The sequence below is a fragment of the Theropithecus gelada genome, chromosome 2, assembly GCF_003255815.1.
Source record: "Theropithecus gelada isolate Dixy chromosome 2, Tgel_1.0, whole genome shotgun sequence".
Lineage (NCBI taxonomy): Eukaryota > Metazoa > Chordata > Mammalia > Primates > Cercopithecidae > Theropithecus > Theropithecus gelada.
In genome coordinates, this window is record NC_037669.1 from 91,484,930 (window position 1) to 91,509,669 (window position 24,740).

At 47.0% G+C, this 24,740-nt stretch overlaps 1 protein-coding gene across 8 annotated transcripts; it reads left to right on the forward strand.

Moving 5' to 3' along the window:
• The first annotated feature begins 912 nt into the window (after positions 1-912).
• Positions 913-23,373, forward strand: IP6K2 (inositol hexakisphosphate kinase 2). 8 transcript variants are annotated; one of them, XM_025375050.1, is made up of 7 exons: positions 918-1,028; positions 15,656-15,980; positions 17,748-17,816; positions 17,907-18,132; positions 19,592-19,767; positions 21,646-21,821; positions 22,603-23,373. In XM_025375050.1, the coding sequence occupies exons 2-7, from the start codon at positions 15,779-15,781 to the stop codon at positions 23,101-23,103; spliced, it is 1,350 nt and encodes a 449-aa protein (XP_025230835.1). In that variant the 5' UTR covers positions 918-1,028; positions 15,656-15,778; the 3' UTR covers positions 23,104-23,373. The 8 variants fall into 8 exon arrangements, with proteins under 8 accessions (XP_025230836.1, XP_025230837.1, XP_025230840.1 ...); XM_025375051.1 differs by lacking the exon at positions 17,748-17,816 and having other exon boundaries at positions 913-1,028; XM_025375052.1 differs by lacking the exon at positions 17,748-17,816 and having other exon boundaries at positions 913-1,028; positions 15,659-15,980.
• Positions 23,374-24,740: the final 1,367 nt, after the last annotated feature.

Sequence of the window (24,740 nt, forward strand, 5' to 3'; positions counted from 1 at the left end):
GAAACCACATGCTAGGGTGAGAGGAGCTGCTCACAGGAAGTCTCTCCTGTCCACTGTTACAAGGTCAGGGATATTTATTTATTTTCCCTTTTTGTTCACTGCTGTATGTCCAATACAGAGTGTAAGTGCTTAATAAATACTTGTTGAATTAAGGAGTGTATGAGTGAATTTACGCCTTTGCAAACACCCAGTACACAGGGCTGCAACATTGGCCTTCTTTACAGAAAGAGCAGAGATCAGGTATGAGGCTCTGCCCACTCTCAGTGGCACTAACCCTCTCCTTTGCCTTTCACAGCTACACTGACATTCAGTCAGGTGAGAGCCCTTCTGTCCAACACAGGCCCAAGACAAATGAGCCTCAGACAAGCCCTGTGGTGTGGAGCTTGGTGGGAGCTGGCTTGGGCACTGGGTCATCCACCAGTCCCCAGAAAACTCTATGGCCACTTCTCTGTCTACCCTTCCATATCTAATAATCTGTCTGTCTGTATATATAACCATTTCTTTGTCCACCGTCTACAGTCACTCTTTTGTCCCTCTTTCCGTCTATTCACATCCAGTCTTCTGTCCATCTGCTAGAGTCACCAACTTCCCAGTTTGTAGTGGACTGTCTCTGTGTTAGCACTGAAATTCCTGCATCCTGCGAAATCGCTCAGTACTGAACAAACCAGGACTGTTGGTCAATCCATCTGTTTCCCAGGTATCCTGCTGTCCATCGGCCCGCAGCTAGTCCATCCACCCAACCGCACATCACACCTCCTGACCATCCTCCCCGACGGAGGACAATGCTCCGCCCTCTCTGGCCCCGCCCCCAGGCACCGCCTTTTCCGGAAGCTGCTGCAGCGAATCCTGGCACCCTAGCAACAGCGCCTTTCAGGCTGTCCAGTCCGCGTGCGCAGCTCCTAGGACGAGCCAATAGCGAGGGGCACCGGGAGCGAGGTGCAGGGGGCGGGGCTCGGCCTGGCTGCAGCCATTTTGGTGCGAGAGAAACAATAGGTCGGAAGCGCCGAGGAACCCGGCTGAGGCAGCAGGTAACGCTCGCGTCCTATGGCCCTAGTGCCCCAGGAGCTTTGAGGGAGATTTTTTTGGGCTACTGGGAGATGGGATCTCTGATCATTGGAGTCTCCCAGCTTATTTGGGAAGGACTTCTTCCGTGGTCTTTGTGGGGGAAATCTCCCGGGGTCTTTGTGGATTCGATTTCCCTGGGTAATTTGGGAGGAGCATTTTTCTTCTGATCATTGAGGGAGAGATTTCCCTGATTTTGGGGGTGCAGAATCTTTCCCGGTCATTGGAGAGGTCTCCCGGGTTGGTGGGGGGACAGGATCTTTCCTGGTCATTGAGATCTCCCCCGGTCTTGGGAAACGCAAGATCTACGGTGTCATTGAGGGGTCTCCCCAGGTCATTGGCGGCCACGATCTCCCCAGGTATTTGGCGGGTTGGGGGGTCTTCTTCCCAGATCTTTGGATAGGGAGTCAGCCCAGCGCCTCAGGTAGTGTTACCTGGGGTCGGCAGATGTGCAGCCATTTTGAATGTTGAATGCCATTTGGGCCCGTCAGATGGTGTTCGATGAGGGAATCTACACACTTAACCTCACTGTAGAAAAAAGGCCTTTAAATGGATAAGAGGACACCTTTATAGTGGTATTTCCACTCTTTACTTTTGATTAGAGACCGCTTTTGTCTTTTGCATCCTAATGCCTTATTTCATTTTAGGATTGTATTCGGTTTCATATATCAAGAAAGCTACACTAGCAGAAAAATGGGTGAAAATAAAACGTAGAAACCAGTAAAATCTAGTGCTCTTAAATACCGGAGGAAATAGAACTAGTCACTGGTTGGAATTAAGCATTTCCGTAGCAGAATGTACATAGAACAAAAAATCATCTTGAATAGTTTTAAGAAAAAGTACTGGAACTTTGGAACGTGGTAACAAAAATGTTGTAGATCATCAGTTCTATGATATTTTTAATAAAGGATCATGATTACAGTAATTTTGTTGAATTCTAGTGTTTAAAATGTTTGCTGTATTTGCAATTGTAGCCAGGTAATATTTTAAGTGAACTAAGATGCTTATTTATGTAGGTTGTTGCTGTGGGGTTTGTATAATTGCATCCTGTAACTTGGGTGTTAAGTATTTAAAGAGAAGCTTCAGGGTGTTGTTTTAACTTTAGCCACTATCAGAGTTAGAAAGGGCCAAATGAATACTTTATCATATTTGACATAATAGACAAGTTGATGGCTTTTGAGAAAAGTTAAACTATTAACTGTCATTAAAAATTTTTTTTTATATTTTCTGTGGTCTTGTCTGACATTGTCATTTCGATAGATTTACCTTCTTTGTGACTTTAGAATTCACAGGCATTGTTAGAAATCAAATGGAGAATCACTTGAGCCCAGCAGTTCAAGATCAACCTGGGCAACATAGCAACACCCTGTCTCTACAAAAAAAAAAAAAAAGGAGAGAAAGAAATCAAATGGATAAGAACAAGGACTAGAGTTGATACAGTTGTAGAAACTAGTTTTTTTGTTTGTTTGGTTTGTTTTTTATGCAGGGCCTGGGTAGGGAGGGAGCAAGGCAGGGACCTGGGAGATCTAGAAATCAGTGTAACAGATATAATAGACTTCTTTTGTGCTTCAAAGCTTCCTAGGTGACAGACAGGTACACTGTATGCTAGCCCTGTATCTGTCTGAGCAGTGGAATGTGCCGGGAAAGAAGGAGCAACCACTGACTGAACCTTTGCCAGTCTCCCTTCCAAGAGGGATGCCAGAGCCTTCTGTATGCTCCTGAGATGTCACTGGTATCTAGGCAACAGGGATGAGCCTGAACCTCTCTGAGGCCAGCTTGCTGAGGTGAAAATTTTCCATTGTTTGGCTCATAAAGAGGATGCATTGGGGAAGAATTTTCCCTTTAAGTGAAGTTATTTCACCTAGTGAGATCTTGTTAAGTAACAAATTGAACACATTCTTGTACATTAGAAAGTAAGCAATTGATTATTCTCATGTTATTACATTTTAAAGCATGTATTTGTATTTTTAAATAAATTATGTTTTTGCCCATTTGTGCACCATGTAATAAAAGTAATAAGAAGTAGTTGTGTTTTACAGTATATTATGGTGGCAAGGAAATGTCCTTTTCTCCAAAAATTGAATTTAGAGCCCACCTCAGGATTTGGAGAAGTCAATTTGCCGAGATGATGCACAGTTGATTTGGGTCTGTCACACATCACCAGCTTCAGTAGTTACTAATTGCTGGCCAATCTTGTTTCATCTACACTGTGCCCATCCCCATCATTGCCCTACTTTTTTTTTTTTTTTTTTTTTTTTTGATACACAGTCTCGCTCTGTCACCAAGGTTGGAGTGCAATGGTGCGATCTTGGCTCACTGCAAGCTCCGCCTCCTAGGTTCACGCCATTCTCCACGCTCAGCCTCCTCGCCTGGCCTGCCCTACCTTTTAAAGAAAGGGCCAGGGCCAGGCTTGGTGGCTCACGCCTGTAATCCCAGCACTTTGGGAGGCCAAGGTGGTTGGATCACGAGGTCAGGAGTTCAAGACCAGCCTGGCCAACCTGGTGAAACCCCATCTCTACTAAAAATACAAAAACTAGCCGGGCACCGTGGCACGTGCCTGGAATCCGAGCTACTCAGGAGGCTGAGGCAAGAGAATTGCTTGAACCCAGTGGGTAGAGATTGCAGTGAGCCAAAATCGCGCCACTACACTCCAGCCTGGGTGACAGAGTGAGACGCCATCTCAAAAAAACAAAAAGGAAAAATAAAGAGCCGAGGGTGGTGGCTCACGCCAGTAATACCATCCCTTTGGGAGGCTGAGGTGGGCGAATCACTTGAGATCAGGAGTTTGAGACCAGTCTGACAAACATGGTGAAACCCCGTCTGTACTAAAAATACAAAAATCAGCTGGGTGTGGTGGCGGGAGCCTCTGTCTCAAAAAAATAAAACTAAACAAATTTCTGGGATGTACTCCCTTTGAAATTCAGGGTTTTTTTTTTTATGAGGCGGAATCTCGCTGTGTCACCCAGGCCTGAGTGCAGTGGTGCGATCTCGGCTCACTGCAACCTCCGCCTCCCGGGTTCAAGCTATTCTCATGCCTCAGCCTCCCGAGTAGCTGGGATTACAGGTGTGTGGCACCACACCTGGCTAATTAATGTTGTTTGCTTTCTCTGTGTATCCACGTATCTTACTTGAGACACTCCTATGTGTTTTCGAAATTGGAGTGTCTAATCCCAAACCTAAGGAAGAGTAAAACTTCTTTTAATGGAATGAAACGTGTTAACAAGAAGCAGAACATCTGGCTCTAGTGTTGTTGCTTTTGCGTTTAGTTTGTGAGAATGTGCCCATTTGGAACCTGGGCTACATCTCCTAAGTCTGGGTTTGTGGAAGGCTGCCACGTTGCTTGGTCTGGCCCTGGGGTGCTATGGCCCAAGTTCCCCAGGCCATATTACTCTACCTTAACCCCACCTGTTAGAAGAGCCCACCCGTTATGGCTCCTTGCCTTGAACCTTGTCTTGCTCTTTTAGTTTGGGCTGCTTTGGGGCCAACAGGCCTTCCTAACTAAAGCTGCACACTCAAATGAGATGACCCATGGGCTGTGTGAGCTTGTCTCAGCTTTCATGGGGATTGCAAAAATCTCACGTCCCCCTTCAGTGTTTGTTTTATAAGAATAGGTTATTTTTGCTTTGCAAGTGTGAAACTAACATTGGATATGACTTTTTGGTATAACTACTCACCTGCCCATTCAGATTTTTATATGCCCTAGTGTCTGAGATTTATATATTTATTATTATTTTTATTTATTTATTTATTTTTTTTTTTTTTTTTGAGACGGAGTCTCGCTCTGTCGCCCAGGCTGGAGTGCAGTGGCCGGATCTCAGCTCACTGCAAGCTCCGCCTCCTGGGTTTCTGCCATTCTCCTGCCTCAGCCTCCCGAGTAGCTGGGACTACAGGCGCCCGTCACCACGTCCGGCTATCACGCCACTGCACTCTAGCCTGGGCGACAGAGCAAGACTCCGTCTCAAAAAAACACAAAAAAACTTTTTTTGTAAAGACAGGGTCTCACTTTTTTTAACCCAGGCTGGTCTTGAACTCCTGGCATTAAGCAATCCTCCTGCTTCAGCAGGAAAAAAAGCATCCAGAAAAAATCCTCAGCGTCCAAAAGGGCTGGGATTACAGGTGTGAGCCACTGCATTTGGCAAAGATCCCTTTTCTACACAAATTTGATGGTATTGTTGAGGCTGCAGCCACATTTGTTTGGGGATTAACCTAACTGCAAGCCTGCCCACTTTCATTCTGATGCCTATTTGTTTAGATGTGCTTTATACTTGCTGTCTGTGGACTGTGCCATGGTTCCTTCCTCCTCATCAGCAGGGAGTGGTGGTAAGCAGTTTACCTGCTTTTATGGGGTACCCTAAGGAGGTGTGCAGGCTTGGTATCTGCTTAGCTCTGGTGCTGAAGAGTCTTCATATTTTTTGAGAACTTGCCTAGTTACTCAAGGAAGAAAGGAGGGCTGATTGTAGTATACTTGACCAAGGAATGTATATTTTTATGAGCTTGAACAACCTGACAAGAAAAACAATAACAAATAACTTGTTAAACCAACTTTTTGCACGTTGCTGAGATTATGATCTTCTTAAATTAGTTAATTCTTATTGAAGATTTTCAATTTTTCATCTACTATGAATAGAAGTTTTACTTGTAAGGCAGTAAAAGGTGTCATTCCTTGAACAGTATCTGTTCTTCCAGGCAAGTGCCTCTGGAGGAGAGAGAGCCCAGTTGATTACAGACCCACTACTGAAGGGCTGGGGTTTTTCTTGCTTTGTGTTTGTATCTGAGCATGAGGATAAAAGTGTCAGTCTCTTCCTCAGGTTTTTGGGCCACCTCTGCCCTTTGTAGATTCTCTGCTGGGCATTTGGAACTAACACAGCAACTTCTAGGGTCTCACGTTGAAGACTTTATGGGTTAGTCAGAATGCTGCATTTACACTGGGAAGGCCAGAGGAGGACTGTAAATCCAGGAGACAAGGTCCTGGGGAATTTGGGAGGGTCGAACTTACAGGGGTGCCAGTTGGCAGCTGACGGGTTTAGATTTTGGGGCTTAAAAACTAATGGGATGTGTGATCTGGTTCAGTAGCTCATGCCTGTAATCCCAGCACTTCAGGAGGCTGAGGTAGGCGGATCATTGGATCCCAGGAATTCGAGACTAGCCTGGGCAACGTGGCGAAACCTTGTCTCTACTAAAAATAACAAAAAATTAGTTCGACATGTACCATGTGCCTGTAGTCCCAGCTACTTGGGAGGCTGAGATGGGAGAATCACTTGAACCCAGGGAGGCAAGGCTACAGTGAGCTGTGATTACACCAACTGCACTTCAGCCTGGGAGACGTGAGTGAGACCCTGTCTTAAAAAAACAAAAACAAAACTAATGAACATGAGCAGCAGGACGACGGCAGGTGAGTCCTGGGAAAGTAAGGGACAGGACCCCTAGGATGATTTATCTCACACTCAAAGACTGTTTTTACTTTGGAAAATAACTTAAGCTCCTTGTAATGAGCGAGAGAAAAGTAAGATGTTAAAACTGAAAGTACCTTGTTGGCCTTCACTGCTGGTCCTGAAATACAATCTTATTTTATTTTTACTTTTTTTAGAGACAGGGTCTCACTCTGTCACCCAGTCTAGAGTGCAGTGGCAGTCTCATAGCTCACGATAACCTCGACCTTCTGGGCTAAGGTGATCCTCCTGCCTCAGCCTTCTGCGTAGCTAGGACTACAGGCACGTGCCACCAAGCCTGGCTAATTTTTAAAACATTTTTTTTTTTTTTTTTTTTTTTTTTTTTTTTTTGAGACGGAGTCTCGCTCTGTCGCCCAGGCTGGAGTGCAGTGGCCGGATCTCAGCTCACTGCAAGCTCCGCCTCCCGGGTTCACGCCATTCTCCTGCCTCAGCCTCCCGAGTAGCTGGGACTACAGGCGCCCGCCACATCGCCCGGCTAGTTTTTTTTTTTGTATTTTTTTTTTGTAGAGACGGGGTTTCACCGTGTTAGCCAGGATGGTCTCGATCTCCTGACCTCGTGATCCGCCCGTCTCGGCCTCCCAAAGTGCTGGGATTACAGGCTTGAGCCACCGCGCCCGGCCAAAACATTTTTTTAAAGACGGAGTCTCACTGTGTTGCCCAGGCTGGTCTCAAACTTCTGAGCTCAAGCAATCCTCTTACCTCAGCTTCCCAAACTGCTGAGATTATAGGTGTGAGCCTCCACGCCTGGCCTCAAATGTGATCTTGATTGACTGAATCCACTGCCTTCCTTACAAACTGGGTGATTCTGAAGAGATCAGTGTGACCTTTGCTTTGGAACTATGAATGCAGTTGAACTTGATTTTCCTAACAAAAATTTTAAAATATTTGCTGCATCTTATTTTGGAGAGCTAGCTCAGGACTTCTGGAGGATAATTGGCAAGTGTCTCTTTATTAGGACATAGTGCTGTGACTGGTGCAGTCTTTATTTTTATATATATATATATATATATATATATATATATATTTTTTTTTTGAGATGGAGTCTCGCTCTGTTGCTCTGGCTGGAGTGCAGTGGCGTGATCTCGGCTCACTGCAAGCTCCGCCTCCTAGGTTCAAGCGATTCTCCTGCCTCAGCCTCCCTAGTAGCTGGGACTACAGGCGCCCGCCCCCACGCCGGGCTAATTTTTTGCATTTTTAGTAGAGACGGGGTTTCACTATGTTAGCGAGGATGGTCTTGATCTCCTGACCTCGTGATCCGCCCCCCTCGGCCTCCCAAAGTGCTGGGATTACAGTGAGCCACCGCACCCGGCCTGACTGGTGCAGTCTTAAATAATTTTCCCAAGATCATATCTCATTCCTTTCTGGGCTGGTCTGGATGAACACTGACTGCACTTAGGCCAAGTGGGTTGGGTGATACAAGCTGCCAGATTGCTGCCACAAACCTAGAATAGTTTGCAGACCCTTGTGAGGAGTATTTGTCTAAGTGAGATGTTGAAAGGACCTAGAGGAAATTGTCAGAGTTCCCTTGGTCGCAGGAACTGGTGCTGCATAGGGCACACTTTCGTCCCTGCTCCAGCAAAAGCAGCACTCCGGTGCTTGCCTGGGCAGGTCTGGGATGCCCTGCCTCTGTGGCTGCCCATTGGGACTGAATCACTTTTGGCATCCTTTATTTCAGAGGATGAATTCATGTGTCATTTGGGTTTGGCAGTGAGCTAAGAGCTAAACGTGGTAAACATTGCCCACTGGCAGGAAACGTATAATCTTGTCTGAAGCTAATGGACCGTTACTTTTTTGTTTGTTTGTTTGAGACAGTGTCTCGCTCTGTCACCTGGGCTGGAGTGTGGTGCAACCTTGAGCTTTCTGGCTCAAGTGATCCCTCCACCTCTGCCTCCCAAGTAGCTGGGACAACAGGCATGTACCACCACACCTGACTAGTTATTTTTTGTAGAGACAAGGTCTCACTATGTTGCCAGGATTGTTCTCAAACTCCTGGGCTCAAACAGTCCTCCTGCCTTGGCCTCCAAGTGCTAGGATTACAGGTGTGAGCCACCACACTGGCCCTATGGGACCATTACTTATTGTCATATGAGAGAACTGTGACTTGAGGTAGCAAAAATCCCTCAGAGATTGAGACCTGTGAGCAATTTTGGCTTTAGTCTGAGAGAGTTGCTTCTCTGTGTTCCTGTTGAGTTACGTTTCTTACAATGTGGTGGGAGACGGGAGACTGAGAATTGTCCTTGAAAAAGGGGTAACTGGCTTTTACAAGAGAACTGAAAATTCCTGGTATGTGTATAGAATCCATTTAGCTATTTCTAAGAAAATTTGGCCAGATGACTCATGCGTTGTATTCTAGCACTTGGAGAGGCTAAGGCGGAAGGATCACTTGAGACCAGAAGTTTGAGGCCAGCCTGGGCAACATAGCAAGCCCCCATCTCTTAAAATAAAGTTTGATATATTGCTAAAGGGGACATACGAGACCTTAGAATCAAGCATTGTTTTATCTAGAAGCTTTTAAAAATTGCTAAAATTCTTTATAATTCTAGCAGGTTATTCAGATAAACATATTTCTTTTTTATTATGTTTTTGTTTGTTTGTTTGTTTTTGTTTTTTTTTTGTTTTTTTTTTGAGACAGGGTCTCGCTCTGTCACCCAGGCTGGAGTACAGTGGCGTGATCATGGCTCACTGCAGCCTTGACCTTCCAGGCTCCAGTGACCCTTCCACCTCAGCCTCCCAAGTAGCTGAGACCACAGGTACGTGCCATTGCACCTGGCTATTTTTTTTATATTTGGTAGAGACAAGGTGTCCCCATCTTGCCCAAGCTGGTGATAAACATATTTCTAGGTAGGCTGAAAGTTCCTTCTTCCTGTTCCCCTTACTTTGGAGTCCTCTAATCTGTCATTCCAGAAACCTGGTCAGATGAGGCAAAGAGATAGGGCAGCATAGTCGTGCTGGTGGTTCTAGAAAGGAGAAGCAGCTGAGAGACTACTGTGTCCCTTACGGAAAGGCTGAGATTTGTCCAGATTTTTGGAACAGAATCTGCTGTTTTGGGGGAAGAAGCTACATTGTTGTATGACTTTCATGAAATCACTCCAGTTAAAATCTGTGGTTTCTTCTTTATTAAAACCAGAATGAGGCTGGGTACGGTGGCTCACACCTGTAATCCCAGCACTTTGGGAGCCTGAGGGTGGATCATCTGAGGCTGGGAGTTTGAGACCAGCCTGTCCAACATGGAGAAACCCTGTCTCTACTAAAAATATATATAAAAATTAGCCAGGCGTGGTGGCGCATGCGTGTAATCCCAGCTACTTGGGATGCTGAGGCAGGAGAATCACTTGAACCTGGGAGGCGGAGGTTGTGGTGAGCCGAGATCAGGCCATTATACTCCAGCCTGGGCAACAAGAGCGAAACTCCATCTCAAAAGATAACATAACATAACATAACATAACATAACATAACATAACATAACATAACATAACACAACACCAGAATGAAATGCTATTGAGGGCTCTGACCTTCTAGCACCTTGTGTGCAGCTTAAGGACAGTGTGTATTGTGGTTGTTATTCTCACTTGGAGTGAAGCTCTGAGTACAAAGGGTGGGCTGGATCAGTGTTTGTTTCTAGATGGATTTAAAACCATCAAGAGCCAGGCAGCCATCTGTGTTTTCCTGTTTCAATCTTGAATCCTCCTCTTCCCCCAGTATTTTCTCTCTCAGTTATAAAGGTAATGTGTGCTCAGAGTTGGAGGATATTATAAGAAGTTTAAAACATTCAGAAAACTGAAAAGCGGGCAATCATGATCTTACCACCTAGTATAGGGCAGGTTTTGTGGTGTCTGAAGCTTATATAAAATAATATAAATATATATAACATAAATATATAATTTGTAATTATACATGTAATTATGAATGCCATCTTTAAACAAAATAATGTACAAATATGAAAACAAAATTAGGTAAGAAAGTGAATGTTTGTTTAGATTGAAAAAAAATCACAAAAAGTCACACATTTAAAAATGCAGAAGAAAGTTCTACAGTACTTACCTCCCTACATTTTGGGGCAGCATTTTGACCACCGCTTGCTTGCCTTTTTATTTTTTTGGGGACAGGGTCTCATTTTGTCACCAGGCTCACTGCAGGCTCAGTCTCCCAGGTTCAAGCTATTCTCTTGCTCCAGCCCCCCAAGTAGCTGGGACTGTGGGCCCGTGCCACCACGCCCAGCTAGTTTTTGTATTTTTAGTAGAGATGGGGTTTTACCATGTTGCTCAGGCTGGTATTGAACTCTTGAGCTTAAGCGATCTGCCTCCCAAAGTGCTACGATTACAAGCCTGAGCCACCGCACCTGGCCTGACCACCTCTTTCTATAATAGCAGTATTATAGCTTTCTGTAGAGAGAACAGAAGGGTCACCATAGTACTCCTCAAGGGTAGTTGATCCCAACTTTTATTTGTTTGTTTGTTTGACATGGAGTCTCACTCAGTCATGCACGCTGAAGCTCAGTGGTATGATCAGAGATCACTGCAGCCTCAAACTCCTGGGCTCAAGAGATCCTCCTGCCTCAGCCTCCTGAGTAGCTAGGGCTACAGATGTGCACCACCACAACTTGCTAATTTTTTTGTAGAGATAGGGTCTTGCTATATTGCCAAGACTAGTCTTGAACTTCTGGCCTCAAGTGATCCTACTGCCTTGGCCTTTTTTTTTTTTTTGAGACGGAGTTTCACTCTTGTTGCCCAGGCTGGAGTGCAATGGCGTGGTCTCGGCTCACTGCAACGTCCACCTCCCAGGTTCAAGTGATTCTCCTGCCTCAGCCTCCTGAGTAGCTTGGAATACAGGCGCCCGCCACCACGCACAGCTAATTTTTTGTATTTTTAGTAGAGACGGGGTTTCGCCATGTTGGGCAGACTGGTCTTGAGCTCCTGACCTCAGGTGATCCGCCTGCCTCAGCCTTCCAAAGTGCTGGGATTATAGGCATGAGCCACTGCGCCTGTCCTCCTTGTATTTTTTTAATTTTTTGTTTATTTTATTATTCTTTTTTTTTTTTTTTTTTTTTTTTTGTAGAGAGGGGTTTTTGCCATGTTGCCTTGGCTGGTCTCATCAGTCCACCTGCCTCAGCCTCTCAAAGTGTTGGGATAACAGGCGTGAGCCACCACCCTTGGCCAAGCTGTAGTATATCCTTGAAGAATTCTTTTAGAGAAGGCTTGTGAATATCAAGCCTTTATTTATTTATTTATTTACATATTTATGTATTTATTTATTTTATTAATAGACAGGGTCCTGCTCTGTCACCCAGGCTGGAGTGCAGTGGCATGATCATACCTCACAGAATTCTGGAACTCCTGCACTCCAGTGATCCTCCCACCTCAGTCTCCCCACCATGCCTGACTAATTAAAAAATTATTTAGAGACTGGCTCTCACTATGCAGCTTGCCCAGTCTGGTCTCGATCTCTTGACCTCGTGATCCACCTGCCTCGGCCTCCCAAAGTGCTGGGATTACAGGTGTGAGCCACCGTGTCCGGCCCCATCTTCCTTCTTGTAACTTAAAAGTTTATCATAAGTGAGGCCGGGTGCGGTGGCTCACGCCTGTAATCCCAGTACTTTGGGAGACCGAGGCAGGCGGATCACGAGGTCAGGAGATTGAGACCTGGCTAACACGGTGAAACCCCGTCTCTACTAAAAAAAATACAAAACATTAGCCGGGCATGGTGGCAGACGCCTGTAGACCCAGCTACTCGGGAGGCTGAGGCAGGAGAACCGCTTGAACCTGGGAGGCAGAGGTTGCCGTGAGGTGAGATCATGCACTCTAGCTTGGGCAACAGAGCAAGACTCTGTCCCAGAAAAAAAAGAAAAGTGTATCATAAACGGCCCGGTTCGGTGGCACACGCCTGTAATCCCAGCACTTTGGTTAGGCCAAGGCAGGAGGATCACTTGAGCTCAAGAGTTTAGGACCAGCCTGAGCAACGTGGCAAAACCCCATCTCTACACAGAAATACAAAAATCAGCTGGATGTGGTGGTGTGTTCCTGTAGTTGTCCCAGCTACTTGGGAAGCTGAGGTGGGAGGATCACTTGAGCCTTGGTGGACAAGGCTGCTGTGAGCTGAGATTACACCACTTGTCCTGCAGCCTTAACAATGGAGACCCTGTCTCAAAAAAAAAAAAAAAAAAAGTATATCATAAGCATTTTCTCCTGGTTAAAAAATATAAAATTGATCAGAAAGCTCTTTGTGGTATCCTAATAGTCCGTCACACGATTGTATGAAAAAAAAATTTTTGTTTCATTCCTCTCCTGTTGCTGGATGTGGAGGCAAATGTGTTCATCATCAAGGATGATAGATGTCCTGATTTTATGGAGCAGTGGACTTGATTTTTATGGAGTTTTCCTGAGGTTGATGGTAGTTTGATGCCATGTACCCAGACAGGTCAATTTGGTGTTCCCTACAAGACTCCTTTCAGAGTCAGACATTGACTGTTTCCTTCCTGGCTTTATTTTACTAAAAATGGTTTTTAGTTTTTTATTGTTTTTTTCTTTTCTTTTTTCTTTTCTTTTCTTTTTTTTTTTTTTTTTTTTGAGACGGAGTCTCGCTCTTTTGCCAGGCTGGAGTGCAGTGGCGCGATCTCGGCTCACTGCAACCTCCGCCTCCTGGGTTCAAGGAATTCTCCTACCTCAGCCTCCCAAGTAGCTGGGATTACAGGCGTGTGCCACCATGCCCGGCTAATTTTTGTTATTTTTAGTTGAGATGGGGCTTCACCACGTTGGCCAGGCTGGTCCTGAACTCCTGGCCTTAGGTGATCTGCCCGCCTCGGCCTCCCAAGGTACTAGGATTACAGGCATGAGCCACTGCGCCCGGCCCATAGTTTTTATTTTAAAAAATATTTTTATATTTATTTCCTCATCTCCATGGTTAGCAAGAGATTTTTTGTTGTTGTTTTGTTTTTTTTTGAGACAGTATAGCTCTGTCTACCAGGCTGGAGTGCAGTGGTACAATCTTGGCTCACAGCAAGCTCCGCCTCCCGGGTTTATGCCATTCTCCTGCCTGAGCCTCCTGAGTAGCTGGGACTACAGGTGCCAGCCACCATGCCTGGCTAATTTTTTTTTTTTTTGTATTTTTAGTAGAGATGGGGTTTCACTGTGTTATCCAGGATGGTCTTGATCTCCTGACCTCGTGATCCACCCACCTCGGCCTCCCAAAGTGCTGGGATTACAGGCGTGAGCCACCGCGCCCGGCCTCATTACAGATACACAGTTTTATATTTATAGTTTTATTTTAAAACTATTCTGGGCTGGGTGCGGTGGCTCACGCCTGTAATCCCAGCACTTTGGGGGGCCGAGGTTGGCGGAACATGTGATCAGGAGATCAAGACCATCCTGGCTAACACAGTGAAACCCTGTCTCTACTAAAAATACAAAAAAATTAGCCGGGCATGGTGGCAGGCACCTGTAGTCCCAGCTACTCAGGAGACTGAGGCAGGAGAATGGCGTGAACCCGGGAGGCGGACCTTGCAGTGAGCCGAGATCTCACCACTGCACTCCAGCCTGGGTGACAGAGCAAGAGTCCATCTCAAAAGAAAAAGAAAGGAGAAATTAAGCTGGGCAGTGCCAGAGATCATGTGCCCTAGAGGCAGCTGTGTGGGATTCACTTGGGAGAAGTGGCTTATTGTCTCTGGCCCTGGGTGAGTTTCCTAACCATCTCTAATCAGCTTCATTGTTTGCAATAGGGAGAGTAGTGTCTACCTCAAAGAAAGTGTCATGAGGACCAAATGACATAAGAAATTCCTGTCATGAGCCTGATACATAATAGGCGCTTTCCCCATATTAGAGGTCAGAGGGCACATCTCCTCCAGATCCATCCTCACTCCTCTCTCAGTTGGAGTCATGGGAACTGAAGGAGTTCCCAGTAAAATCTCTGTACAGATACTGAAATGTAACTCAAGCCCTATAAAGAATGCTAGTAGAGACTGCATAACTTGTAAATTAGACAAAACAGAGAACGAGTGTGACATGACCTGAACCGGTTAACAAGGTGCATACAGAGGTGTGCTTCGTTGATGCGGCATCCAGTGCGTGTCTGAGTGAGTGGATGCGAGCCCTGATTGCCCCAAAAGCATAACTTTGGTTTAAAGGTGTGTACCAGCTTTTGGTGATCAGGATAGAACTGATAAAAATAGTGACCTAGAACACTGTGTATCTTTTTAAATGGAGTTAACCAGCTTTGATCAGTTGTTTTAAGTTGTTAATCATTAAAACTGGACCCAAGCTCCATTGCTAATAAGGTTAATGGGGCTTGTCTTTGGCCTTGGGCAGGAACAGTGTGCATAGACAAACTGGACAAGTAAATAATGAGTCTTACCAGATAATGAGTAAGCAGGTTTTCCCTGTATTTAAATGCATTTTATAAAAATATAATTAATGGGGCTGGGTGCGGTCGCTCACGCCTGTAATCCCAGCACTTTGGGAGACCGAGTCGGGCAGATCATGAGGTCAAGAGATCGAGATCATGCCAGCCAATGTGGTGAAACCGCGTCTCTACTAAAAATACAAAAATTAGCTGGGCGTGGTGGTGCATGCTTGTGATCCCACCTACTCAGGAGACTGAGGCAGGAGAATGGCTTGAACCCGAGAGGCAGAGGTTGCAGTGAGCCGAGATTGTGCCACTGCACTCCCGCCTGACGACAGAGTAAGACTCCATCTCAAAAAAAAAAATTTATATACGTGTGTGTGTGTGTGTGTGTGTGTGTGTGTGTATAAAATTAATGGGAGACTTGGGCATCATCCACTTAAAGCTTGACACTCTTATTAGAAAATGGTAAGATTTAATCCAAATATTAGGCATGAAATTGTGATTTCACCTCACCATGGCATCAGTTTTGCCTGTGGTAGTGGCTTTCTAACACCGTAGTGGGACCTCTGCCTTTTTAGGGCCCCTGGAACCCATTCCCTGCCTGTCTGCATCTAACCCCGCCCCATGAGCTCATAGTGTTTTTGTTTTTCTGCCGGAGAAGGAGGGGCCAAGGTGGGTGGCATGGGCGGAGTCCCGCAAGAGCTCAGACTGTTTGTCTTTGTCTTTATGCTGGAGGAGCAGGGTGAGCAGCTCTAAGGCATTTCCCACGCTACTTCGAACCCCCATGTCATCATTGTGTTTGCTTCTAGCAGAGCATCCTGGCCAGAACAAGCCAAGGAGCCACAACGAGAGGGACACACAGACAACAGACGGAAGACGTACTGGCCGCTGGACTCCGCTGCCTCTATCTCCCCGCCATCTGCGCCCGGAGGATGAGCCCAGCCTTCAGGGCCATGGATGTGGAGCCCCGCGCCAAAGGCGTCCTGCTGGAGCCCTTTGTCCACCAGGTCGGGGGGCACTCATGTGTGCTCCGCTTCAATGAGACAACCCTGTGCAAGCCCCTGGTCCCAAGGGAACATCAGTTCTACGAGACCCTCCCTGCTGAGATGCGCAAATTCACTCCCCAGTACAAAGGTAAGTCCCAGCTGCTGGAGGGGTTGCCACACTGGTGAGGAGATGTGAGGGATCGTGGCCATGGAAGGCCCTGGCAGCCATCCCTGGAGCCCTCACTCCCTCCCACTCTGTGCTTTCCCTCCCTCTCCTCCTTCTCCTCCTCCTGGCCCTCAGCCCAGCATCTCACACCCTCAGTTTTCAAGCCCTGGTAAGATTGCTCAATTCTGTTTTGTTTTGTGGATTTGAGTTTGATTTTGGTAGAAGTGTAGTTGTGTTTTATGTTCAGGTGTCTCTTGATCACAGTAACCCATAGTCCCCCATTGAGGGGACAGTGGGGGAAGACTTTGGGAGGATTTTAACCCAGAATACTTGCCGCCTGCTTTTTGTCCTCCAGGAAACCAGAAGCCCGGGTGATTAGGTAGGCCGGGGGAGCAGGGTTGAGTCAGATGGAATGCAGGAGTGGGAGGCCTGTGCTGATTAGCCCAAGCCCTTTGCTGTTACAGAATGTCCCCAAAATTGCTATGTGAAAGCAACCCTTCGATTCACATATGATAATTTCTAATTTCTTTTTATAATGTATTTTATAGGGGACATCAGCAGCCACCAGCATGGTGGGGTCTTTGTTGGGGAGTGGGGGAGACTTTTGTAAATCTAGGAAGAATCCATTAAATAAATTAATTTTAAATGTGCATTACCTGGTTACATAAAGGACTCTAGAACAACTTAGGTTCTTTTGGGACTCTTGAAACATTGTCTTTAAGAACAGAATGTACTGGGTACCTTTCTCTGTACTCTGAATATGCATGTGTATTGCGGTGGGGATGGGGGAGTTGGGGGCCCTCACTTGGTCCTTCTCTGTTGTTTTTTTCCAGGACAAAGCCAAAGGCCCCTTGTTAGCTGTCCGTCCCTGCCCCATTTTTTCCCCTGGTCCTTTCCCCTGTGGCCACAGGGAAGTGTGGCCTGAATCCCCCACCCCGGCTCCTCTGCACCCAGAGCTGGGAGCCACCTCAGAAGTGTCGTCTCTGTCTGAGCACGCATTCCCCTGCAGCAGTCGAGCGGGCGGGCAGCAAGGACTGAGCAGATTGAGTGATGCTGGGGCAGAGAGGCCTGGGAGGAAAGGTGTTCAGCCAGTCGTTTGTAAGGCGCTCGTCGGCACCTGCTGAAACGCCCCCACCTGACAGCCCCATCCTCAAAGACTGTCTAATTACTCATGGCAGGTTCTAGAGACTTAAGGGGGAATGCTGCTTTCAAGGCCACCACATGTCTGTGCTCCCCAACCAACTCTATCTGCCTTGTGTTCATTTTGTTATTTTGTGACGTGAGACTGCAAAGACCAATAAAAACATATTTTAAAAGAACAAAAGGCCTGGGTGCCTACCCGTGTGGCGGCACTGTGGGAAGCCTTTGCTAGGGTGTCTTGTGCTGTGTGGTTTGTTTTGTTTGCCCCTTTATTTTGTTTTGCTTACCCAATCTTCCCTTATTCTTGGATGCTTCTTAACCCTCAGGCAAACCTATGTTCCCCCTGTATTCAGGCTCTGCTTTAAAGCAAGCCATGAGGCTGTTGGAGTTTCTGTGTAGGGCATTAAAAATTCCCGCAAACTATAAAGACCAATGTTTTCAGTCTTTTAGGATTAGAAGAATTACATAAAAATTAATAAACATTTTCAATGATGGAAAAATGTGTCTTGTAATTCTTTGGTTCTTGCCTCGTTGAGTACATAAGAGAAGAAGACTCTCGGCCATGTTTGCTCCCTAATTGCTTGTCTTGTATGGTGTCATCTTTTCTAGCTGTTTTGATATTTGTTAAGTTTGCAGATGAGTTTGGGGCCTCTGGCAACATAGAGACTAAGGAACTGGGTAAGAAAAAAACAAATGTTACAATCATGTTACTTACAGTGCTTCTTCCTGTGGAATTAAAAGTTCTTTCTGCTCCTCACCCCCTTCCAGGTGTGGTATCTGTGCGCTTTGAAGAAGATGAAGACAGGAACTTGTGTCTAATAGCATATCCATTAAAAGGGGACCATGGAATTGTGGACATTGTAGATAATTCAGACTGTGAACCAAAAAGTAAGCTCCTAAGGTGGACAACAAACAAAAAACATCATGTCTTAGAAACAGAAAAGACCCCTAAGGACTGGGTGCGTCAGCACCGTAAAGAGGAGAAAATGAAGAGGTGAGTGTAGACAGAGGACAACTCTGGGCTATGTGGGAGGGGAAGTGTTGGCGGTTTTGGTTATAGCCCAGTTCCCTGGAGCTAAGGACTCAAGTGGATTTAGTAGGTACCTGTCATTCAGTGGCCAATTCCTACATGGCATGCTCAGCCTCTTTCTTTAGTTGACTCTGGTTAGATCCTGCCAGTTTGGGTGTGACTGCTCTGTGCCAGGCTGTGTTCTGGAGATGTAGCAGTGACCAAGAGAGGAGCTATCCTTTTACCTCAGGTTGTTCACCAGTGGTGGGGGACAAAAGGGGCATTGGGCATCCCTGAAACTCAGTGATCTCCTTAAGCAGGGCCATCCTACTCCTGCACCTTGGCAAAGCTTGTGAAAATATAAATAGTATATATATAAAGTAAAGTACATGTAATGTAGCTAAGTAGGTTGACTTAGTCTCATGGAATTTCAGTTCCTATTTTCCCAGTTGCCAGCTTTTGGAGTCAGGGGAACCTGGTTGTACTGGAGGCTAGGTGGTACCACTGCCTAGAAGAGGGCAGTGAAGGCTCTCCACATACGAGGCTGGGGAGCAGGGGTTGATCATGGATCTTAAGTTCTTTTTGCTGTAGAAAGTAGTGGATGGCTGGTCCCTTATGTTATTTTCTAAAATCAACTTTCTTGAGGTACACATGTGGTAAAATGTACCCATTTGAAGTGTTCAAAGAGTTTTGGCAAACGTGTACATGGTAAGCTACCACCACATCAAGAAGTCACTTTTCATTACTCTAGAACGTTTCTGGCCGGGTGCGGTGGCTCATGCCTGTAATCCCAGCACTTCGGGACGCCAAGGTGGGCGGATCACCTGAGGTCAGGAGTTCGAGACCAGCCTGACCAATATGATAAAACCCCATCTCTACTAAAAATACAAAAATTAGCCAGGTGTGGTAGCATGCATCTGTAGTCCCAGCTACTTGGGAGGCTGAGACAGGAAAATCGCTAGAACCCGGAGGCGTAGGTTGCAATGAGCCGAGATCGCGCCATTGCACTCCAGCCTGGGCAATAAGAGCGAAACTCCATCTCAAGAAAAAGAAATAAAAAAAGAAAGATTCTTTGTACTTTAACCCTGGATTATTTATTTATTTATTTATTTTAACTTTTTTTATTTTGGAGTCTTGCTTGCTCTGTTGCCCAGGTTGGAGTGTAGTGGCATGATCTTCTTGGCTCACTGCAACCTCTGCCTCCCGGGTTCAAGTGATTCTCCTGCCTCAGCTTCCCGAGCACACCACCATGCCCGACTATTTTTTGTATTTTTAGTAGAGACAGGGTTTCACCCTGTTGGCCAGGCTGGTCTCCAACTCCTGACCTCAAGTGATCTGCCCATCTCGGCCTCCCAAAGTTCTGGGATTACCGGCGCGAGCCACCGCACCCGGCCTTCTGAATTCTGATAAGACATACTGACTTACTGTCTTTATCTCTTTATAGTCATAAGTTAGAAGAAGAATTTGAGTGGCTAAAGAAATCTGAAGTCTTGTACTACACTGTAGAGAAGAAGGGGAATATAAGTTCCCAGCTTAAACACTATAACCCTTGGAGCATGAAATGTCACCAGCAACAGTTACAGAGAATGAAGGAGAATGCAAAGCATCGGAACCAGTACAGTATCCTTTGTTCATGGGCATCTCTGCATTTGAGCGTAAGAGGAGAGGAAATGAGGAAGTCCCTTGGAGCTTGGAGAGAGAGGTTGGGTTTTTATAGTCATGGCTGAGTTTCTCCTACCTGGGTTATTCCAGGACACCCTGTATGATAATTATGGGCAAATAATCACTTCCCTCAGGGCAGCCACTGGCCTAGGAGTGCAGATGATGAGGAGTGGGGTATAATAATGGGTCTCTGGGGGGAGAGAGATGCCTCATGAAGGGGCCAGCTTGCATCAGGTGGGCTTTAGCCTAGGTAACCTAGAGGAAGAGGGCAAGGGGCTGCCCCCTGTTTTCAGACTCTTCAGAAGTCTCAAAACATTGTTCACCTGCCAAGGGCTGGGGTGTTTGGGTGAGGAGACTGACCTCTCAGTCCTGGTTCACCAGACTGCCACTGGGACACGAGCTGTGCATGAGGAAATCTTTCTTTTTCTTTTCTTTTCTCTTTCTTTTTCCTTGTTTTTGCTTTCTTTTTTCTTTTCTCCCTCTCTTTCTCTCTCTCTTCTTTTTTTTTTTTTTTTTGAGACAAGAGTCTTGCTCTGTCCCCCAGGCTGGAGTGCAGTGGTGTGATCTCAGCTCACTGCAACCTCCGTCTTCCAGGTTCAAGCGATTCTCATGCCTCAGCCTCCTGAGTAGTTGGGATTACAGGCATCTGCTGCCACGCCTGGCTCATTTTTCTATTTTTAGTAGAGACGGGGTTTCGCCATGTTGGCCAGGCTGGTCTCAACTCCTGACCTCAGGTGATCCACCTGCTTTGGCCTCCCAAAGTGCTGGGATAATAGGCATGAAGCACCACTCCCAGCCCTCTTCCTCCCCGCCCCTCTCCTCCCCTTTGTAGAAATGAGGTCTCACTATATTGCCCAGGCTGGTCTCAAACTCCTGGACTCAAGTGATCCCCCTGCCTCAGCCTCCCAAAATGTTGGGATAACAGGCATGAGCCACCATGCCTAGCGTTTATCTATTTTTTGGTCTCTTAAAAAATGTAAAAACCACTTCTAGCTTATAGGCCATAAACAGCAAGCACTGGGCCATAGTTAACCAGTTTCTGCTCTAGGGAGTACTGATTCCTTGAATGGCAAATGATGAGACAATGGTCTGTGCACTAGAGACACTCCATTATTTCTGGTCATTGTTTTTTTTTTTTTTTTTTTTTTTTTGAGACGGAGTCTCACTGTGTCGCCCAGGCTGGAGTGCAGTGGCGCGATCTCGGCTCACTGCAAGCTCCGCCTCCCGGGTTCACGCCATTCTCCCGCCTCAGCCTCCGAGTAGCTGGGACTACAGGCGCCCGCCACCACGCCCGGCTAGTTTTTTGTATTTTTAGTAGAGACGGGGTTTCACCATGTTAGCCAGGATGGTCTCGATCTCCTGTCTGGTCATTGTTTCTAGACCTTTTTTAGTGCACACAGCTGGGAAGCAGACGTTTAAAGAGAAAACTATTTTCATGAGTTTGTACTTATATTTCCAGTTCACATTTAAGGCTACAGGATTTACTGAAGTTTCTTGATGTTCTACTTGTAATTGAGGACTTTGTTTTTGGACCCTAGTCCTACACTTAGCTAAGAGTTCAGGAAATGGTGTGTGTATCTCCCAGGCTGGAAGAGCCCAGGCCTCTGTTGAGTCCAGGTGCAGGCTGCTTTCATGCCAGTTCCCTGACAAGAAGTAAAAGTATCTCTCAGCTTTCTAGTCAGCTCTGGACTCGCTGTGTGGGTGATGGCAGGACTAATGGACTATCCTGTGGGTTCAGGCTTCTCTGGGTCACTGCATCTAGGCACTGTACCTTGAGAGTATTAAGGATCCATGCAGTAGCACTTCCTTTTGAGGGTATTATTCTTAACTACTCAGAATTTATCTTACTGGAAAACCTGACTTCCCGCTATGAGGTGCCTTGTGTCCTTGACCTCAAGATGGGCACACGACAACACGGTGATGATGCTTCAGAGGAGAAGGCAGCCAACCAGATCCGAAAATGTCAGCAGAGCACGTCTGCAGTCATTGGTGTGCGTGTGTGTGGCATGCAGGTGAGGGGGATGCTAGGGCTGGCTAGGGCATCCAGTGGCTGTCACTTCCTCACCCTGGCATAGTCCTGTTTGCTCAAAAGATTCCAGGCCAGGTGCAGTGGCTCACACCTGTAATCCCAGCACTTTGGGAGGTCAAGGTGGGTGGATCACCTGAGGTCAGGAGTTTGAGACCAGCCCAGGCAACATGGCGAAACCCTATCTCTACTAAAAATACAAAAATTGGCTGGGTGTGGTGGTGCACAGCTGTAATGCCAGCTACTTGGGAGACTGAGGCATGAAAACAGCTTGAACCCAGGAGGCAGAGGTTGCAGTGAGCTGAAATCACACCATTGCACTCAAGCCTGGGCGACAGCGAGACTCTGTCTCAAAATAAAAAGATTCCAGATTTGACCCCACACGAGTCTGTTGCTTTTTGGTTGAAAGAAAAAGCATGCATGCCTGCATGATTCTCTCTCAGATTGGTCTGGTTAGCTGAGTCCAGAATCTGTGGATAGTAGTAGGGAGGAAGGCAAGAGGGTTAGGTCATCTCCAGTGACCCAGATGTTGAGTTGGGGTGCTGGGGCACAATGACCAAACTCAGGTTGGATGACTGCATCCCAGGTGTGGGCTGATGAGAGAGTATAGTGGATAGTGGCTCATGTGCGACTCGTGTACTTTATCTGATTTGGGCTTTCACATGCCGCCGCCACCACACCACCCTTCCCTCCCACCCCCGGCCCCACCCCGAGTCCAGGGATTGAGATGGCCCTCAGCCCCTGACTTGCTGGTCTCTCTCCTACAGGTGTACCAAGCAGGCAGTGGGCAGCTCATGTTCATGAACAAGTACCATGGACGGAAGCTGTCGGTGCAGGGCTTCAAGGAGGCACTTTTCCAGTTCTTCCACAATGGGCGGTACCTGCGCCGTGAACTCCTGGGCCCTGTGCTCAAGAAGCTGACTGAGCTCAAGGCAGTGTTGGAGCGACAGGAGTCCTACCGCTTCTACTCAAGCTCTTTGCTGGTCATCTATGATGGCAAGGAGCGGCCCGAAGTGGTCCTGGACTCAGATGCTGAGGATTTGGAGGACCTGTCAGAGGAATCAGCTGATGAGTCTGCTGGTGCCTATGCCTACAAACCCATTGGCGCCAGCTCTGTAGATGTGCGCATGATTGACTTTGCACACACCACCTGCAGGCTGTATGGCGAGGACACTGTGGTACATGAGGGCCAGGATGCTGGCTATATCTTCGGGCTCCAGAGCCTGATAGACATTGTTACAGAGATAAGTGAGGAGAGTGGGGAGTGAGCTTGCTAGCTGCTCCAGTACTTGAGAGAGACTCTGTGTCCCAGGCACAGCTGCGCTGTGTCAGGGAGGAGGCCGGTATGGCCAGGTGGTGGCTCCTGCAGCCTGGAGCTGATGTGCAGTGGCCTCTGTGAGCCCCAGCCTGAGCCAGCCCTAGCTGCACTTGGAGTCTTTATTTATTTTAACTATTTCTTCAACATTCCACATTTGATGATGATACCTCTTTCTTCCCTGAGTGTCTATGTTCTAATACAAATCTTTTTGTTTATTGTATACCGTGCTACTGTCATTCTTTCCAAGGGTAGGCAATCCCCCTCCCAAGCCTCACCACATGCTGTGACCACCTCCCTGGCTCAGTAAGTATTCTGGCTGCCCCATGAATCCTAAAGTCAGCACAGCCTCTTGGCATGGTGTACAGTCTCCAACCCAGCCCCTGCAGGTTACCCAGAAAGGATCCCTGAGTTACATACCTTCTGGGGTCTGTGCTGGCTGAGTGTCTCAGCACCTCTATCCAAAAACCACATGACACTTGACACAGGTCTTCTCATGGGCCCTATGCAGCTTAAGCCAGTTAGATAGCAGGTGCTCCAAACCTTGGGTCCAGCTTTTAATCCTTCCTATGCCACTGGCAGCAGCTAATTGGCTGGCTATTGTGATAGATGTCCTGGAGCCAATACTAGGGTCTCTAGCCTCTAGGGTCTGGTCCATTGGCAGCCATGGACTGTGTTATAAAGGGGCCCAGGTGATGGAGGGTAGGATAAAAAGGCATATTTGGGTAGGTAGGGTGGTACTCTTGGCCTCACCACTTGTCACCACTCCTGCCCAGCCCTAGTCCCCATCGCAATTTCACCAGTCTCATTCTTCAAGCAGTCCCAGACAGCACAGACCCTGAGATTCTACTCTGCCCCAGGAGGGCTTCTGGGAGGAGGAACCAAGAAAGGTCTTGAACTGCAGAGCCAGACCTGGTGCAGAGGAGGCAGGGTGTGGATGTCAGTTTCCAGCAGTTCTACCCCTCACCTGAACCTCGCACTAGGCCTATGCACTTTAGGTCTAAAAATAGGCAACTGGGTCAGACAGATTACGGGATGATACCCGTAATCCCAACACTGGAAGGCCAAGGTGGGAGGACTGCTTCAGTCCGGGAATTTCAGACTAGCCAGAGCAACATAGCAAGACCTTGTCTCTACTGAAAAAAAAGAAATTAGCTGAGTGTGGTGGTGCATGCCTGTAGTCCCAGAGACAAGAGGCTTGAGCCGAAAGATCAAGGCGGCAGTGAGCTTGATCATCCCACTGCACTCCAGCCTGGACAACAAAGCAAGACCCTGTCTCAAAAAATAAATACAAATAAAAATAGAAAACTTGCACACACTGGCCTGTACTCGCCCCCTGCTTCCTGGCCTCCGGCTTCCTGTAGAGTGTAGCTGGACCATTCTCAGCCACCGTCTCTCCAGGACCCTGAGGGCCTCTTCCCTGGGTCTTACAGGCACTCTTACTGCAAGGATTTCAAATACCTGGAGATCTGGGCTAACAGGAAAACTGGGTGGATCAAATAGGCTCTTAAGGCCACCGTGGTACCCCACTCCCTCTTTCAGCCCTCCTGTATGCTCTCAGAAAGGGGCATTGCAAATCTTAAGTCCTAT